At 43.3% G+C, this 20,831-nt stretch overlaps 1 protein-coding gene across 3 annotated transcripts; it reads right to left on the bottom strand.

Annotated features, from left to right (window-relative positions):
- Positions 1–49: 49 nt before the first annotated feature.
- pde6d (phosphodiesterase 6D, cGMP-specific, rod, delta) lies at positions 50–20,576 on the bottom strand. 3 transcript variants are annotated; one of them, XM_078259572.1, is made up of 6 exons: positions 20,292–20,576; positions 12,357–12,503; positions 9,396–9,516; positions 7,772–7,897; positions 5,756–5,861; positions 50–1,232 (listed from the first exon to the last, which is right to left on the bottom strand). In XM_078259572.1, the coding sequence occupies exons 1-6, from the start codon at positions 20,361–20,363 to the stop codon at positions 1,151–1,153; spliced, it is 654 nt and encodes a 217-aa protein (XP_078115698.1). In that variant the 5' UTR covers positions 20,364–20,576; the 3' UTR covers positions 50–1,150. The 3 variants fall into 3 exon arrangements, with proteins under 3 accessions (XP_078115698.1, XP_078115699.1, XP_078115700.1); XM_078259573.1 differs by lacking the exon at positions 12,357–12,503 and having other exon boundaries at positions 20,292–20,567; XM_078259574.1 differs by lacking the exon at positions 12,357–12,503 and having other exon boundaries at positions 9,396–9,484; positions 20,314–20,562.
- Positions 20,577–20,831: the final 255 nt, after the last annotated feature.

Raw genomic sequence — 20,831 nt, forward strand, 5'->3', positions numbered from 1 at the left:
TAAAGCTGTTTGTATCAGACACGCCCAAAACACACACACACACACCTCATGTTATTACAACATTGGATAACTTTAATCCACAACTTGTGTCATATTAAAACTATTTTACACAGCTCAGTTAGCCGCTAGGAAAAAAAAAACAAACAGTGACATCCACGCAGTGAAGCCAGAATGTCCAGAGCTGAGCTGAGCAGCTGTTAGCATCTGGGGCTAGCTGGGCTCAAACTGTCAACTACTGAGAGTAAATGACGCAGGTCTACACCGGGTGAGGGTTTAGTTAAAAGTCAAGCATTATAAGTACAAGCATGTGAGTGGATATAATAAAAGACGTGTCAGTGTGCAGCTTCTCATCCTAAAACATCACTGTTCTGACCAGGCTCATGTCCTCAGGAAACAGGAAACAGGTTGGATGGAAGCCGTGTCCCACTTCAGAGGACTACAGCTACCACTCGACCTCGCAGGACCTTCTCAAAGCTGAGTTGTTGTGTCCAAATACATGCGTAAAAACTTCTATTTCTCTGATATCACGGAACCATTTTCTGACTTTACAAGTTACTGACTACAAACAGAGGCTGCATTTCACTGGTGGAACGGGACACGATGATCTACTCTGTCAGGAAGAGTGGACTTCACAGGAAGTGGGACACAGCTGGAGGAAGTGTTACCTAGGGGGGTTTCTGATGAGCAGGAGGACACGTTGAACGCAGCTCAGCAGAGACTCTGAGCGTCCTCCCTTGCCGCACGGAGAAGCAGTGTTTCCAACAGAAAGGAGAAGGTCCCAGCAGACAGGTTTCACATCTGATGTTGTGTTCCTGAGTGGCTCCCTGGCTGACTGGAGATCAGTGGAGGGTATTTACAGTGGAACAGTCTGGAGGGGTTAGGGATGCAGAGAGACAGAGGAAACAGCAGATGGCGCTCTCCTCCTCTCCCCTCTCCTCCCAAAAGGTCTACAACAAGTTTTCAGGTGGACACAAAACAAGAAAACAACCAAACACAAAGCTCACGTCACTGGCTGAGGGACCACAGCTGGGTTCATCCGGATGTGCTGATCCCAGGTCAGCAATGAGCCGTTTACTGTAGCTAACCTTGGTAATCTATAGACCTTGGCAGGACGTCAGCGGTTTGGAAGGTAAGAGTCAGCGGTCAGAGGTCAGACGTAGAAGAGTCGTACCCTGGAGGTACTGACATGGAGGTCGTCATCGTAGAACTTGGTCTCTATGATCACATTACCACTGGAAGACAGAGACACACGGAGACATCAGCATGATCCCCATGAATGAGTACACAAAGTTACAGAAACATTTCAGATGATTAGATTCAACTTTATTGTCATTTAGCAGAGTACAGGTACAGAGCCAAAGAAATGCAGTTGACATCCAACCAGAAATTAGTTTTTGTGTGATTGTTGCGGGCAAAAATCCTTGATTATGCAGCATGTTTTCTTAAAAAATGCGATGAAATATGCGGGATATTTATGCAATTTTATGCAATGAAATTGCGGGAACTTGCAAAAACTGCGGTTGCTGATGTTCACGTCCCGTAATTACGTCACTTCATAACGTTCCCATGGCAACAGGGGAAAATGGCTGCTCTTGTGTGAAGTAAACGCAACATTTTTCAACTTTCTGCTAAGATATGTGTGACGTTTAAAGGTCGTCACTCCTTTTTTTAACATTAGACGCTGAGAAGGCGTTTGATCGAGTGGAGTGGGATTATCTCTTCCATACTCTCGAACAAATTGGTTTTGGTGAAAAATTCATCTCCTGGATTAAAATTCTGTATTCTTCTCCATTAGCAGCTGTCCGAACAAACAACAACCTCTCTTCTTACTTCCCTCTCCATCATGGCACCCGACAGGGCTGTCCACTGTCGCCCCTCCTATTCGCTATTGCGATTGAGCCATTGGCTTTAGCGTTACGTGGTGAAGCTAATATAAAGGAAATACGGAGATATGACTCGGATAATAAGGTGTCCCTGTATGCTGATGATATGCTTTTATATCTGTCCCATCCTTTAACTAGTCTACCAAATGCCCTGAACCTGCTTGAGGAATTCGGCAAAATATCGGGGTACAACATTAACCTACAAAAGTGTGAAATTATGCCAGTGAACGCAGCAGCTAAGAAAATTAACTTTGGTTTATTCCCACTTAAGTCAGTCCACAGAAATTGAAATACTTAGGAATCTGGATAACGCATGCCTTTAAAGATATATTCAAAGCCAATTTTTCACCACTATTAACCCACCTTAAGCGAGATTTGGAACGTTGGAGTTTATTCCCCCTGTCACTAGGAGGCAGAATTAACATAATTAAAATTAATGTTTTGCCAAAATTTCTTTATATATTTCAATGCATTCCCCTACACTTATCTAAATCCTTTTTCATGTCAGTGGACAATTTGGTGTCGGGATTTATATGGAATAAGAAAAACCCTCGAATACGGAAAAGGATCTTACAACAGCATCGTCAACATGGAGGATTATCCCTCCCTAATTTCCAGTCTTACTATTGGGCTGCCAACATTAGATCTATGCTGTTTTGGAAAGATTCCCCATCTGGTGATACTACCCCCGAGTGGTTACGAATGGAAAACTCCTCTTGTCTTTATACTTCTTTACACTCATTATTCTGCTCAAAACTTCCTCTTTTGGAATCTATATCTAAATTCACCATAAATCCAATTGTGAAACACTCTTTTAGAATTCTGACGCAGTTCAGACGAGCTTTTTCTCTCAGGGATCTGCCCACTTGTGCTCCTATAATAAAAAAAATCACCAGTTCATGCCATCAATTATAGACAATGCTTTTCATGAATGGGCTAATAGAGGAGTTGCCACAATAGAGAACCTATTCATTGATGATACTTTTGCATCCTTTGATCAATTAACACTTAAATTTAACATTCCTAATTCTCATTTTTTTAGATTTTTGCAGCTCCGTAGTTTTATATCAACATCATTTATTCACTTCCCATCCCAGCCACCCAACTCCCTCTTAAATTCCATTCTGAAGCTTAATTCAGGTTCCAGAGGGACTATTGGGAAAATATACTCCTTACTAAATACATATAATTTGGAACCTTTGACGTCATTAAAGACTCAATGGGAGAGCGAATTGGGGTTCGACCTTCCTGCGGAGGTCTGGGAAGGAGCCTTAGATAGAATTCATTCCTCTTCAATCTGCTTACGACACAGTTATCCAGTTCAAGGTTATGCATTGCCTTCACTGGTCTAAAGTAAGGCTAGCAAAGTTCACACCAAGCATCAATCCTAGTTGTGATCGGTGTAGGCAAATGCCAGCCACCTTCTCACATATGTTCTGGTTTTGTTCAAAACTAGATAATTTCTGGCAGTCAATATTTAAAACTTTTTCAGATGTTTTACAAGTACCTATAGAACTTTCTGCCATCACTGCCATATTTGGAATAACTCCACAAGACACTCACCTTAACCGCCAGGCAAAGAATATGATAGCTTTTGCATCTCTTATAGCTAGGCGGTTAATACTCTTTAAATGGAAGGAGAAACTTCCTCCAACCTGTACCATGTGGATCAATGACATTCTACACCATTTGGTATTAGAGAAGATTCGCTATTCTACAAGAGGATGTATTCAAAAATGTTATACTACATGGAAACCTTTTTTAAGTTATATAGAGAAATTACATGTCACTAATATTGATGTTTCATATGACTGATCCTGTATTCTGTATAATTTGAAACCCATAAGGACCATTTTTGATTACTTATTGATTTTGTATTTATTTCTTTTTATTATTATTTATTTCTTTTTGATGTATTATTTTTATTTACTTATGTATCATATTGTTTTGTTTTAATATATATATATTTTGTGTGTACATGTAATTTTGATACTTAAGTGATGCATGTAATATAAGTGGTTGCATACAAGTTCAATCAATACTAGGTTGTTGAATGGTACAGTAATAGTGTTGCAGGGACGGGGCTCTGTTAGAGCGAAGGGGGGAGGGTAAGATGTTTATACTTGTAATATTTCTGTTCACCTATGCTTCTGAATTGATGTGCTTTGTACACTATCACTCTATGTAAAAATATCAATAAAAAAGACTTGGAGAAAAAAAAAAAAAGAAAAGATGTGTGACTTTTTTGCAACGAAAATGCGGGGATTATGAAATCATGCAAGCCCCGCATATTTTGCGCGGAAATAGGCAATTTATGTGGCGAAAGTGCAGCGTATTTGAAAAAATGTGGCCCCCGCATAAATATGCAGACTTTGGCTGATTATGCATTGAATTATGCGATCGCATAATCACGTTTTTCTGGAGGGACTGACTATAGAGATTAATTATGTACAACAGTGTATAGTTAGATAAATACAGGTTTTCCAGATTACATGTCTACAGTGACAGATAAGAAGTATATACATACATACACACACATGTGATATACATATGTATATGTATGTATATTGCACAGGTTTATGGGCAGGTTTATGGGCAGGTTACACAGGTTTATGGGCAGGTTATGGAATACAAAAATAAGTATATTGTGCAGTTTTGGGTGTTAGCAGTGCAAGGGCATTGATGAAAACAGTGCAGGAGTAAATGTAAACAGGTAATCAGTGCAGTGCAGTAAATATGAACAGGTAAACAATGCAGAATTCAGATTCAGATCATCACAACGTGAGCTGCAAAGATGAATCAATTAGATGTCCACTATTAAATGAATCGCCAAAGGGTCACGTGACATAATGCCAGGAGAGGGCTGCAAGATTACATGTCTACATTAGAAAATTGGGAAATGATTTATATAGATCTGGACAGTTCCAAGCGCACTTGAAGGCAACTTCATTTCCTGGAGAGACAGAAAAGAGACGGAGGGACTAGAGCTGGGCAATATATCGATATTATATTGATATGAGATATGAGACTAGATATCGTCTTAGATTTTGGACATCATCATATTTTAATATGGCATAAGTGTTGTCTTTTCCTGGTTTTAAAGGCTGCATTACAGTAAAGTGATGTCATTTTCTGAACTTACCAGACTGTTGTAACGGGCAGTTCAGTGCTTGTGTTTGGTGTTTTAAAACTTTCTTGTGGCAGCAATAGAGGCAGTGATGTTTCCTGTTTCCTGTACGGGACTCTCACACCGCCTCAAACACACCCGACAAGTCTGACCCACGCGCACATGACTTGGGGTTGACATTCTAGTTGACTCGGTCTCAACTTTTGGCAGCAGGCCGCTGCAGGTTTTTTCCAGCTCCCCCCTACACGCACTTCCCGCATTCAAAATGAATGGAAAGACCTCGCTCGTTCCACCAACTGAGCTACCCGGGCGCCCATATATAGAGGCTTACTCCTCGGCGCAGCGGTCCCGGGTTCGGCTCAGACCTGCGGCCCTTTGCTGCATGTCATTCCCCTCTCTCTCTCCGCTTTCATGTCTTCAGCTGTCCTGTCAAATAAAGGCCTACAAATACCCAAAAAATAATTTTTGCATTTTGAATTTGCATTTTTCAAATTCCATAACTTTTCCAAGTTTTTTCAAAACGTATGAACACTGTCTTTTCCTAACCACAACCGCCCCGTTGTTGTGGCGTCCCCGAGAGCAGCCCAGTTTTATGGCAGTTCGTGAAATGGTCACGTTCGAAAAACGTGACCATTTCACGGACTGGCGTGAGACCGGGTTGGCTGTGTGTTGGTGAGTTGCAGCTGTTCAGGCTGAGTAATGTGTCAGCAGCACGACTACATACGACAGAGAAGTGGAGACTCACGTTAGAACGTTGGCTGGCATCATCTGGGACTCTGGAGCTGCTTCGATCAGAGACTGCCATGTGTTGGTGGAGTTGGGGATGACAAAACCAAACTCAAAGAACCATTCTGGACAGAGACACAGACAGACAGACACAGTTCATTATTAACACTGCTGCTAGTTTATACTCAGTGTGTCAGGGTGCCATGACGCTCCAAAGACATTCTCAGCAACACAAACATGTTGTGTTGGTGTGTGTCGTCCCCGGGGCCCCTCGCTAAGCTCAGCTGTGTTCAGCAGGGGACAGCACTGCAGTGTGAACACACAGTAACAGGGAACCAGACAGGGCTGTAACACAGCAACAGTTAGCAACCGACGGATCTTATGGCACATTTTAGGAAACCAAGCATTTTATCAAGACATTACCTCGCCCTACTCTGCTTTCTGTTGGTGTTGCCGCAGGTATTAGCCCCTCAGCTAACAGTCATGTTATTTCACCAGGAATCTTCCCATTGAGCAGTGGCGATTTTAGACCTTTTTTAGGGGGGTTCAAGCATTGGCGCCGATACTGTGGGTGCTCCGGAGCTCGAGCACCCACGGAAAATACTGAGCACCCAGTGCCAGACTGCCAGTAGGCTACATTCATTTAAAATTAAACATTGCAGTTGGTGCTAAGTGGAGCGTCTGTCATAGTGTGCCTAGGCTACTAGACAGGTGGAATTGATTCTTAATTTCCCACGAAGCTGATCGCGGTTATGTGTTCATCTCCAATCCTATCTGTATTTGTGAGAAGTGGTGCTGTCCTGAGTTGAAAGCCTACTTTACGGCTTTATTATCGAGTCAATAGGCGGGTGTGTTCGTGTCGGCCGCTGTCCATTTCCTAAGGTTCTGAAATGCAAGCATTTTTTGACTACTTTTTGTGAGCACCCACGGTGGAAAACATAAATCGGCGCCTATGGGTTCAAGCCCCTCTAAATTTCATCTCAGCCCCCTTAAATATTATAATAATAAATCTAAAAAAAATGTAGTGCTTCAAGTGAGAGTTTGGGAACGTGTCTGTTAGTGACAGAGGGCAAACAATTACAGGTTCAAAGAAACAGGTTTGATATCCTGTGTCGCTCTCGCCAATACTATGTAGAGCTGCAGATCTTTGCCCAAACCCGACGGGACTCGACGGGCTCGGGCCGGGCTTGCGCTCTGGGTTGCGTGGTAAATGAGCGGTCAGGTGATGCGTTTCGATTAGTGCGAAAATGGATGCTGAGGGGGTGAAACAGAGGACTGATTTTATTTTGTTCCAACTTCCAAGTGGCGTATAGTCAGTCCCTCCAGAAAAACGCGATTATGCGATCGCATAATTCAATGCATAATCAGCCAAAGTCTGCATAATTTATGCGGGGACCACTTTTTTTCAAATACGCCGCACTTTCGCCGCATAAATTGCTGATTTCCGCGCAAAATATGCGGGGCTTGCATGATTTCATAATCCCCCTATTTTCGTTGCAAAAAAGTCACACATATCTTAGCAGAAAGTTGAACAATGTTGCGTTTACTTCACACAAGAGCAGCCGGTTTCCCCTGTTGCGATGGGAACGTTATGAAGTGACGTTATGAAGTGACGTTATGAAGTGACGTTACGAAGTGACGTTACGAAGTGACGTGAACATCATCGAAAAGCTGCAAACCCCGCGATGAAGCCACGATGAAACCGCAATTTTTGCAAGTTCCCGCAATTTCATTGCATAAAATTGCATAAATATCCCGCATATTTCATCGCATTTGTTAAGAAAATGTGCCGCATAATCAAGGATTTTTGCCCTGCAACAATCACAAAAAAACTCTGCATTTTTCTGGAAGGACTGTATAGTCATGAATAAATTATGTAAAAAAATGTAAATGTAAATGATGCTGTGTGCGTGCGGCGCAGTCTATTTTTTCCTTTCTCTCCCTTTTCGGCCGAGTGGTGCGTCTGCCTGCTTGTGTGTCAGCGCCTTCAGACTCCTACCTCCTACCTAGGTTCAACACGCAACACACAGCTTACCTTCTAGACACTGTCCCTTGAAGAAAACCTTCTGCTCCAGTCGGAACTTCTCCAGTTTCTCTGAGGAGGAAAAGTTCAGTTCTCTGGACACGGCTTTACACTTCAGGATCTTCTTTGGGACGCGAGCTGCAGAGAAAGACAGACTGGAATTAACTGAGAGAAGAGCTTTGGATTCCAAACGTGACCAATAGCAACCAGAGCTAAGAGATGTAAACATTGTGTTTGTAGGAGCTCTGTCGGCTCCATTAGACTGCCTGCATTAGCTGCATTTAAATAAACACCAACAACTCATGTCAGAGTATTTTTAAACAGAATTACACTTGTTAATTATCTTCCTGTAGCCGACCGGGAACCACTGTGCTGCACATCAGGATTCTTCTGTTAATGTATACCCTGGTGATAGTAATACTATATTTGATTTATAGAGCGGTTTCAAGATACTACAGGAGCTCAAATGATCATAGAAAACACACTACAATATCAAACACACAGCATTAATCACACATTGAAGCAGTTGTGAAAAGGTGATGGGAACATGATCTGATTGATGAGATATCAGAGCTTTTAACAGAACTCTATTTTCTGTTCATGTCTCTCCTTTTAGCATGTCATCTTTTGATGTACACAGAGTCTAATGAAGCTTGTAGTTATGGTCAGACTTTAGCTACAGTAGGGCTCATTACACAGCTTTATAATCAACTCCACACAATTGAACCCGACTATCTAAACCACTAATATGCACTCAAAATGACCTCAGTATATCCTCAGCCTTGTGGCACATTGTCCTTTTTCATCCAAATCATCTTTTGGAAATTGATCTTAATGCCGTAATTTAAAAAATGAGGAAAAAGCCAACCTTTAAAGACACCAATTTTCTTTGTGAATGAATAATTTATCGTGAATAAATAAATGTTCTTCCTTAAAATACAGGGGGCATAAGTCAGTACACCCCTATGTTAAATTCCCATAGAGGCAGGCTGATTTGTATTTTTAAAGGCCAGTTATTTCATGGATCCAGGATACTATGCATCCTGATAAAGTTCCCTTGGCCTTTGGAATTAAAATAGCCCCACATCATCACATCCCCTTCACCATACCTAGAGATTGGCATGGGGTACTTTCCATAGCATGGGTGTATTCACTTATGCTGAGCACTATATATAGTATATTATCTTGTTCTTATTTTCACACTAGTCTTTATGCACAGCCTGAAGCCACTCACAACATCCCGTTTCTGTGTGTGACACATTTGAATCCTGTTTCTTCAGAGCTACAGTCAGAATGATGGATGGTGGGAATAACTATTTCTAATGATTGTAAGGAACTGGGGTAAGCTGGTCTGAAAAGCGGTCTGATCTGATCCCCTGGACTTCATCTAAGGTGCAAATGTCACCTGGACTGAAAGGAGTGATGAACCGTGTGTAACCTTACCTATTTTCAGTACTACTACATTCATGTTGCTCATTAGGCTGTGCAGTATACTATGAATAACATTCACGCTGTATTAGTTTGGGTTGTTTTAGTTAGTTAAAAAATGGTGCTCACGCCACTGAAAAAAATGGTGCTCACGCCACTAAGAAGCCCTGTGTGTGTGTGTGTGTGTGTGTGTCTGTGTGTGATGTACCTTCATGTTCGACTCCTGGCACAGACAGGTCCTCAGTTCCCTGCCACAGCACTTTGCCCGTCTCTGCATCTCGAAGATTCATCCAGTTTCTGTCAGGAACATGTTGAGTGACAACAACCAGCTACGGAACAGAACATCATGAATATTTGGGGGAACAACGCGCTTGTGTAATCTACCCACAGTACCCATCACTCGAAAAGAGTTAACAGCATATTTAATCTGGAAAGTTGCTGTGATTTCTCCTATAAAGATATCGAGCCTGCCACTACCAGCTGATAGCAGGTCAGTGAGGAGATCCTGCTGCCGCATCTCTGCCAGCTGTTCCCAGTTAGGGAGGTGTGTGCACGTTGGTAGTCATTACCAGCCAGGGTTGTAGTACTCGAGTCCGGTCTTGGACTTGCGTCCGGACTCGAGGCGGTTTTTCTATGTTCTCGGACTTGTCTCTGACTCGCTGGTATTTGGACTTGGACTTGTGTCGGTCTCTGCCACTGGTCTTGCCAAATAATGGCTTTTGGTCTCGACCGAGTCCAGGTGTCTTTATTATGTTTTATGTGAAACACTGGCCACCTGATAACCAATCACACACTAGATTATCTTCACACGCCCTGCATCTGTGTGCCCTGCTAACGTTATTGCCATTCATTTTCATTGATTCACACACACACTGTAACAAACGAAGATGTCCGCCAATTCTGCCATAATCAAATTTGGTTATAGAAATCACCAGGAATTTCTCAGCACTGCGCTTAAAAAGAAACACAGGGCGGACTGCAAATTCTGCAAAGCAACAATTTCGGAAATCTGTGGGACAACATCAAACTTCATAAGACACCTGCAGAGGCATCATAACACTTTTTTTTGGACTCGGTCTTGACTTGGTCTCGATTAGTCCTGAACTTGGACTCGTCTTGGACTCGACAAAGGTGGTCTTGACTACAGCCCTACTACCAGCTGACTCTTCTTATCAATGAGGTCAGTTATGTTAGAAGTAAACAAGTGCAGTGCTTGGCCTTCAGTCATCAAAGATCACCCCCCCCACCCACCTGTGACTGGTGGAGCTTGTTGGGCCTGGGTTAAACATCTATTCAGTCACTAATGACAAGCCCACTTCCTGCCGAGCCTTGTGCTATAATGTCTCAGAAGTATGTGACTACATATTCATACAGAGCGCCTGGTTGGAGAACAGCCATGATGTTTTGACGTCGGATCTTTGAGCTACTTTAGTGTTTGATGTGAAGCAACTGCAGCACAGCGCCGACTTTTGGAATGTCGATGTCAAGTCCATCTAATTTCGGCAAAAGAAACTAAAACAGATATGCTTTTTTTCAGTACATTTATTTTATTAGGGCTGAGCACCGACTGCTGTCGGTACTGTGCAGCTTTATTTAGTTCCAGCTATGATACACATTGACGTATAGTAGTATACAAACTACTGATCTACAAACAGCTAACGAGGACAGCGCTGAGTCATGGATTGGGCATCGAGAACCGATTCCTACTTGGAATCGTTCTAAAAATTACGATTCCGTCGGAATCATTTCTTTATTGGAATCGTTTGGAGGATTTGGTTTCAAATCCGATCATCTGTTCCAAATTTTACACGCGCAAGTTTTGGTTTCTGTAGCAGCCAGGCGCTTGTTGTGTTGCAGCTCTCTAGTCTGGCTTTGTTTTACGCCCGGTAAAACTGCAAACCACCATTGAATCAAAATAAAACTTTCCTCTTATTTGTGAAATAAGCATGTGACCAGTTTCAACTCCCCCACTCAAAGAATCGGAATCGAAAGGAAGAATCGGAATCAGAATTATTAAAATCCAAACGATGCCCAACCCTAGTGCTGAGTCATGGATTTGATTGAAGTAATATATATTTATAATATCATGCTTTAGAAAGCATTGTTGGTCCAAACTGAGTGAGGATGAAAGGTGAAAGAGAAGCTTCCAGGTCAGCTAAAGACAGCCATGTGGAGGTGTGTCTTTCAGCGGGTCAGCTGGTCCTGACTGTCCACACAATACAGCTGTCAGTGGCAGAGCCTGCAGGACACTCGCTGCTCCCCCCCCCCGACAGGAAGTGGGTTGGTCGTCACTGACTAAATGGATGTTTAACCCAGGCCCAAGTTGAAATGCTCCCAACAAGCGCCACTAATCTCAAATTGATGGCGGTGGGGGTGATATTTGATGACTGAAGGAAAAGCCTGCGCTTGTTAACTTCTAAGATAAATGACCTTATTGACAAGAAGTGTGCATTCTGCTCTCTCTATTCCTACATCGGCTACTGGACTGGTCAGCTGCTCAGGGTGCTGCTGCTTCCCTCTGCAGAGGAAGTGTTGGTGGCACACTTGATCTGTGAATATATCAGACTGACGGACACGCCGCCCTTTGTTCCTGAACATCCTCCACTCGGCACCCTGTCACACTCAGATACTACTTAGTGTCACACACACACACACACACACTGGACTCCACACCATCTGTGAAGCCCTCCATCCCAACTGCCTCCAAACACACAACTCCTAAAGGCTCTGACACACCAACCCGACGACCGACCGTCTGCAGAAAAGGCAGTCGGACTGATCAGTCGGCTCCCCGGAGTCAAAAAAGGGCCTCGGAATACACCGAAGCGACGCTTGACTTGAGCGTACGCGTGCGAGAGACGTAATACATCTCCATAACAGCAGGCGGCGCTAATCTGTATGGTCACCCAAAAAATGAAAACCGGAAATGACGGAACATCTCTCTAGACCTAGTAAACACAGAGCACGCTGTCGTCAGTCATTGTTTTCATCAGAGAGCTGAACGGAAGTCAAATCGGCCAAAATGAAGGCCGACGGCTCCTCCGGCTGACGACGGCACGGAACACACGAACAAACTCGAGTCAACGACCTCGCCAGACTGTCCGACGGCCGATAATCGGGTTGGTGTGTCAGCACCTTAAAGCGACAGTTAGCATACTGTTACACTCACAGCCCACACACAGTCATCTGAGAGGACAGCATATTCCTGCGTTTGACAGTCATACATCAGTTGGTTCTCAAGACGATTCCGGAGAAGACATGGAGTGTGTTTAGGAGAGTCCAGCGCCTTCGTAATGATGAGCAGCGGCTTCACCAACTTGTCATAATTGAGAGGACAGAGAGAGGCGACAGACTATAACAGGCTGTTTTAAAGGTATACTATGTAACTTTTCCCTCTTCAGTCCCCCTACAGGCTGTCTCATTGGAACTACAGCTCGCGCGTCCCACTGCTTCGGTCCCCCCCTACAGGTTGTCTTAAGGCAGTTACACACCAACCAGACGGCCGACCCTCGGCAGAAAAGGCAGTTGGACTGATCAGTCTCCCCGAGTTGCTCAAAAAAGTGCCTCGGAACACACCAAAGCGACGAGACGTAATACGTCTCCATAACAGCAGGCGGCGCTAATCTGTATTGTCGCCCAAAAAATGAAAACCGGCAGCTGATTGGACGAACGCGTCACGTGGGTCTGGTTTCTCCAGAAATTCAAAGACAGACTGTCATGGCGGCTTGTTCAGAATACGATCTCATATTGTACTAAAATAGTTCACTGAAACGTGTTTCTGAGCAAGAAATAGGCCATGCAGTTCCTGAATCTGTCTTCATTTCAGATCGACAAAGATTTTCGTCAGATTTTGAGAGGCTTAGTCACGCTCATTCCGCTCGCCATTTCCAAGTGAGTCCCGACTGCCCTGTCTCCGACTAGCATGTCAGGTTGGCCAAAATGAAAGCCAACAGCTCCTTGGACGGACGACTGGACGGAACACACCGAACAGACTCAAGTCACCGACCTCGCCAGACTGTCCAACGGCCGATTATCGCCCCGGTGTGCAGCTGCCTTTATTGGAACTGCAGCCGTGCAAGCTGTAGTTCCAATGAGACAACCTGTAGGGGGACTGAAGAGGGAAAAGTTACATAGTATGCCTTTAACTCAGTGGGGGGGGGGGGGATTTGATACACTGTCAATGTGTCCTACAGTTCAGGAGGAAATGTGAGGGTCCATCCTGAACTGAAATATTAAGGAATAGCCTAGCAAGTCAAAAATAAGCCTTTACTCTGCTTTGGTCATGACCCAGCATGACCCAACAGCCAGGCTGTGTATGCATGTATACATGCTTACACAGCCAGGCTGTGTTTGCATGTATACATGCTTACAGTAGATATCATGATTAACTGCTGTTGTTGCTGTCTCGCCTCCACCCTCCCCCACCTCTTCCCCTGGCTTTACAGTAAAGTGTGCTGAGTTGAAAGGTTTCTGTAATCCTCTCAAGTCTAACTAAATCCAAACTCCCACATCAAACTCATCATCCTCCACACCTTCCAGAACAATCCTCTTTCACTCCTCTCATTTCTGAACCTTGTCACTGCCAACAAAAGAACAGCAGCCTCCTTTAGCAGGTTTACGATGACAGCAGCCAAGCAAAGATCACAACACACATTTACTGTTCATATCGGATCATGTGTGTCTTCTTTTCCTCCATTCTCTCTCACAGCTCTTCCAACAACATTACACAACATTACACAAGCTTGTACCATGGCCCTTTCTGTCATTTTCATGTTATGTTATCATGTTATAAAACCTTGTATCGAAAGCTCAGTATGAGAGAAGATTTGTGTTTTAATCCAGAAGATGGATCAGTGACAGTTCTTTTGAGAGCCATCTTTGTCTGATTTCAGAAGGACACCAGCAGTCCGTCTCTAAGCAGCACAGTTTCTGCATCCGGCGAATTACATTGGGCCGTCAGGGTGTGTTGAAACACGCACACGCACACACACACACACACACACACACACGCACACACACACACACACACACACACACACACACACAGGCTAATGAGCCCCCAGTGAGAAGCTGCTGTCACTGTTTAGTCTTTGTTTATTTATAAAGACGTGTTAATGGTTGGGAAGACGGCCGCTGTTACGGAAAGACTCAGGAGCAGCACAACTCATTTCCCATACGTGAAGAAGATTCGGGAGACCTTGATGAATTACACAAGAGCATTTAATGAACACTCAATTGAGGAGAGAATTTAGGCAGGCAGTACAGTTTAACCACGATGTGTTATCGTGTCTTGCCGTCCCAACTCTCTGAAGTGTCCTGTCCCTGTCTTCCTGAAGGCGTATTTAAACTCATGCTGGGGGCATTAAGTTGAGCTGAACCTTTAAGGTAAACAAAGATATTGCGGGTGCCCAAATACCTCATCACAGACACAATGTGTTATGTGTTTGCTTTCCTCTATGGCCTTGGCAGGGTGAGGTCTTATCATACAGCTGCTACGTCTCCGGTCATCTATGGAGTCACAAAGTTGAAGAATTCTTCTGCTTGGAAAGGTTAAGAGGTTACGTTGGACACTGACTGAATGAGACCTGGGGTACCACTGTCTCAACTAAGATAGCATTAGTTTGTAAGCTATCTTATCCTCTGCATCCTACAGCCCAACACTCTGCTCTGAACACCTCTTTTTTTTTTTTTTCATTAAAGTCAACTGAGAACAATTTCTCAACAACCAAAGTCTGTTCTGATGGCCACTGAGCAGCTTCACTCCACTGGAGCTGTTGGGATTAAGGGCCTTGCTCAAGGGCACCTCAGTGGTGGTAATGACAGTGGAGGGACACGTTGTTGCTGTTACTCTTTCACTTTCCCCACCCAGAATTTATCCTGCCGGTCTGGGGGATTGAACCCCCGGTCCCAAGCTCGCTTCTCTAACCTTTAGGCCACCACTGCCCCCTACCTCTGCAGCCCAACACTCTGCTCTGAACACCTCTGCAGCCCAACACTCTGCTCTGGCCTGTTCAACAACAACTGTTACAGATCATCATCATTCATCATCATCATCATCATCATCATCATGATCCAGTTTGAGGGCTCTCAGGTCAATGGAGCAGGCCCAGGGGAAGTATCTGCTCCCAATAACTGAGGCTGCCTCAGTGATCTGGCAAAGTCAGAGAAGCATCCTACAGTTCAACGCTTGCATTCGGATTCCTTCTCTCAGCAAATAAGCATTTGAAATGGTTTGAAAGTTCACTATTCTGTTCACTTTTGCAACAACGAATGAAAAAGGTCGGCGCTGATTATGTTATTATTGGCCGTGATCATTTCTTTTTGAAAGGTTTGGGCATAACTTTCAAACAGACGCAACGGTTGTTGTTTTTTTGTTTTTTTAACTATCTCAGAATAACAATAAAATCAGTTAGCCTTTTGGTTGGAATATGTGAGACTACCAATCGGCAGGTGAGCCTCTGTAACCAACAAAGTGAGAAAACTTCCCAAGTTGACGGCCTGTTCTCTTCCTATTCATATTACTATTCATATTCTTAAAAGGATTTAGACAACAAATGGTGATGGGAGCAGTGTGGAACACAAGCTCTCCGTGTTGGCTTTAATCAGCCAGCATGGACAGAAGGTAGTAAATCCCTGGTCACTAAATCGTGGATTTAGGCATTACCCTGCTAGAGGCCACACACACACACACACAGAGGGTAATTTGGTACTAGGTGGTCACATCCGAAGGTGTCTTCAGTAATATGGGAAGCATCAGTTTGCCCCACCTCCTCCACAAAGCTGCAGTCTGCTTTCATAAAAAAAACATATTGTACAAGCTGGGCTATCTGGGGCTTACAGCAACCGATGTTATCTGGCACATTTACTGTGACCCAAACAAACTTTAACAGCCCGCTTCAAGCTCTTGGGACTACTTTTTGCGTTGTCGTTACTGTGACTGTCTGTCAAGGACTGTAAAATAATGATGGGAGGTTAATACTATCAATAGATGAGCTGTAACATCCTCCTGCTTCCTGTTCAGCTCAGGTGGATCAGCTTAAAGGGGCCACGCACACCTGGTTCTGTTCTGGACTATATCCAGTGTTTGTCGGCACATGTGTCTGCGTTCCTACATGTTGGACACAGACAGATGATTAAAGTATGTGGACCGTGCAGATGTGCGTCTTTTGGGCTGTACCAACTGAACCGCTGTCTGAACGTGGACCCTGGGATTCTGCACTGCCAGCACAATAAAGTAGAGACGGGATCCAATAAACACCAGCGACAGGACGTGTTGGTCCACATGGCAGCTCCAAATTATTGTTCATTTTTTGAAAGTTCTTTTCAAAAACTAATCTCTCTTAACATAATTCTAACATATTTTTAGCAAATATAAATCAGCCAATTTGTGAAAAAAAAACAAAACATTGATGATAGGCTTACTGGCCTATAGGTAAAGTAGGCACTAAGGCCATCTACAGATACAGTTCATCCTAAGGATTCACTGTGCCACATGTGTTTTTACATTAAAACATGATTGATTAAACCATGTCAACAATTATTATTTTAATAGCTTAGTATTCTATGCAAAATAAAAAGAGGTATGTATAAAGGCTGTAGGCTGCCCACACGTTATTGTAGGCCCAGTTTAATATGCAACTTCATTTTATACAATATATGTAGAAGGGGGTCCCCTGCTCCGTGTCTCTCAGTTAAGGGGTCCTTGGCTTAAAAAATGTTGAAGACCCCTGCTTTAGGTATTTTGGAGATGACTGTAAGTCAAACACAACCAGACAATTCAAAGAAGTGCTACAAGAGTAAAACAGAGGATTAAAAAGGGGAGAATACTAACAGCATAGTTGTTTCCAAAGTCCTCTTAAAACAAGTGACTGTCTTCAGTCATGTCTGCAGATGAATTTAGAACTTTCTGCATCAGTCAGTCAGTCAGCCAGCCAGTCAGTCAGTCAGTCACTGTGACACACACAGAAACACTAAGATCTCAACAACACCACTGGAAAAATGTCCAACACGTAATATAAAGTAAATGTGGCTCCAGGAAAAGAGAACACGTCACAGCAGTACCAGCATCATCACACTGTGGTGTAAATGATTCCAATGGTTTTAACTGCTTATTATCGTTCATTATTATTATTATTATTATTGGTCTCCCTCAGGTTGTCTCCTGCTGGATGATCAAACCGTTAGCGAAGCAGCTTTGTGTTGTTGTGCACCAAAGGCTTGGAACAAAGCTCAAAACCCTATTTTTATGATCTTGCTTACAATTTTTTCTTTTTAAATTGTATCTTTATTTGGAATGAACAGGGACATATACCAGCATAGCAACATTAGTAGAAATAACAACACATGTCCTTCCAGTTTTGTTTGTTTTGAGTCCAGAATAAGTGCATCACCAGTCATCCAGGCATACGGGGCCAAAGGAAGTATAGTCATGGATCGTGGATCAGATGACGGTCATCCTTTGTGTTGCCCATTCTCCTCTATTAACTTAGATTTCACAGCAATTGTGATAGAATAGCATTAGTAGGTACTCATTATCCTCTTAAGGACAGTACTGACAGTTAGCCCGGGATAAACCGAGCCAGATGAGGTCCACATGTTCACTTAGAGAGAATTCTGAAGCAACTTAAGTATAGATAGAACAGGTTTTATGAAACTATGTACAGGAACCAGGGTGGCCGCCTGCTGCTGCTGTCAGAAATAATCATCAAAAATGAAATCCAGTTGTTCCAAATTTGGTAAAATTTGTCCCTTTGGATTCTTAATTGGTAGGTCAATTTTTCTATCCTAAATATCTCTAGAGTAGTTCCAATCCAATCATCCAGGGTATGCTGGATCGGGCTTAACCATCTCCTTGTAATTGTTTTCTTACTTGCCACCAAGAGTAATTGCATCAACTTTATCTCGCTCCTACGTTCCAAAAAAGAGACACGACCCAGGTACAGAACATCAAAGCTCAGAGGTATTTGAGTGTTAAAGACCATGTTTAAGGAAGCCCGAATACCCCTCCAGAAAACATTTAACTTGGGGCAATCCCAGAATATATGATAATGGTTAGCGACAGTCGAGCCACATTGTCTCCAGCACGGCCTATGTGCACCTTTATACCTCTCCTGATACGGTGTCTTGAAATATCTAACAACATTCTTCCAGCAATGCTCTCTCCAGCTCATGGAGTTGGATGTTGTCCACTGGAAGGACCAGATATTGCCCCACGCCTCCTCAGAAATCTCAAGCCCTGATTCCCTTTCCCATTTACCTTTGATGTATAAAGTGTTATTATCATTGGCATGGGAGAGAGCTGTGTATAGTTTTGAAATGGAGTTAGAAGGGATCATGGTCATGGCATTTTTCAGAATGCAGTAAAAATCTGAATCAACATCTGAAAGGTCAGTCAGTTTGCATTCATGATCAATATATGATCGTAGCTGCAAGGATCTATGAAATGCGCTTCGTGCCAAGCCATGTTTGACCCGCAAGGTCTCAAAACTGTGCACAGTGTTTCTTTGAGTGAGTGAGAGGAGTGTCGTGAGACCATACATTGTCCATGATTTAAAGCTAGAGTCGTGTCTGTTGGGAATAAAATCTGAGTCAAAAGCAAACCATCTGAAGATTCTCAGCATTCTATGCATCTCACAAATATTAATTACCTTCTGCCAGACTTGGAGTTTGTGGGTCAACCAGGGGTTCCCCAGCTTTTCTAAATGACACATTAGACCCCTATCCGCTATTGCAGCTTGGATAGGGAACTGATTTGACAGATTGGACTCCAGCTCCTTCCACCTAGCTATATAAGTTTCATTACAACAGTATAAAAGGGGAGTTATTTGTGCAGCATAATAATAGTTCCTTAGACAAGGGAGACCCAACCCTCCGCTTTCCTTGGCAAGTTGAAGGGTAGCATATTTAATCCTTGGTTTCCGGCCTTGCCAAATAAATCTGGAGATCCATTTGTCCCACTCAGAAGAGCCCAGAAGAGCCCTGAGAGGTCCCCAGTCAGATGTATCCCCAAATATTTAATCTTATCATTTTCCCAGTTTACCTTAAATTCCTGAATCCTTTCCAGTATATTAGTTTTAGGGTTCTTAATTTTGTATATTGTGCTTTCCTCCTGTTGTTTACGTAGTTTGTACGCCAGGTATTTTGCTGATTTCCCTCCTGTCTCATAGTATTTCTGCCTCAAGAAAGTTAGATTCTTCTGGGCTTCCTGTGTGTAAATAGCATTGGTTTCACCCTGTATTTTCCTGATTTCCTGCTTTACAGTGGGGTTTGGGTTGTTTATATCTTCCTGTTGTTTCAGCTTTAAATTTGTCTGTAGATCTGCTAGTTTTTGCCCTTTGGTTCTCTTCAGGTGAGAAGTAATAGAGATTAATTTACCTCTCATATCTTGCTTACAATTTAATATCATTTGAGGTTTCTTTAATATTTATTATACTTGTTTTTTAAAAGTGTTGCTATCACTATCAACAAATTGGCTTTATTATTACCAGTATGATCCTATTTTCATTTATTAAGGGATTTTATTATTGCATTGTTGAGCTGTCTCCTGTTTATTATACCTGTGTTATTGACTTGTTTCTCAGTAAAGCTCTTTGAGCTGCATTTTATGATATGGAAGGTGCTATTATAAGTGTATTATTAGTATTATTATTATTATTATTATTATTGCATTAAAACACACTGAAAAGACTGTTAAGCAGAGCAGCACTGAAGTGGACTGCCTTGTCTGTAGACAGGGTCCCACCTGGGTTTGACATCTCCCATCTGTCACCGTGTTGTAGCATCATACAGCTAACAGCTAACAGCTACTTAAGTCTAGTAACACTAGCAGTTAGCCAGAGCCGAGGCCACCCGTGTTAGCTGGCAGGCCGTGTTTCAGGTGAGAACAGCTGGTTCCTAACTACAACAACATTTAATGATGTAGCTAGTCCCATGTTCACATTAAGACAGACATGGCTGTAGCGGACAGTGAGAGGCGGGACTGGTGGCAGCTAGCCACCGCAGCTAACGCTAACCTGCCTGTAGCTTCTCACTCAGTCACAGCATGCTAACTCCTCTGCTAACGCTAACGCTAGTAATAGTCAGTGATGAACAGGGAGCAGAGCACCGTGTCGGAGCAGAAAGGATACAGTCTGAAGCCCTTGAGGATCTCCTTGGCCCTGTCTTCGTCTGAAGACATCTCGGAACCTGTTGTGTCACTTGTTGTCGGTGCTCCTCACACAGAAGATCCAACTGCTGCTAGATGTTAGCTTAGTTCCTCGGCATGAAAACACCATCAACTATACGTGTGTCCTTAACTCTAGATAGTTGCACTGCAGGTTAAATCTCATCCGATAATGCAATCAGCTAAATATACCCAGCTAACCGACAGACAGCTAGCCCAGCCAGTCAACGGTACAGGGTGGCTGCTAACAGCCAACCACAGGCCGAGAGTGAGATGCATGGGCGGGGCCTACTCTCGATAGAGACGCGTCACCAGGGGCAACGCCGCGCACACTGAGCAGTGACTGCTGCTGGGGCTATGGCGACACCGCTCGTGCCAGGCTCGTGCATGTACCACTAATTTATCTTTTAAAGTGTACACATACAATTTAAATAAAACGAAATTGTGAAAGTCAATATGAGGTATAATGTGGGAATATCAGGT

This window comes from Sander vitreus, chromosome 9 (genome assembly GCF_031162955.1).
Source record: "Sander vitreus isolate 19-12246 chromosome 9, sanVit1, whole genome shotgun sequence".
NCBI classification, from domain to species: domain Eukaryota; kingdom Metazoa; phylum Chordata; class Actinopteri; order Perciformes; family Percidae; genus Sander; species Sander vitreus.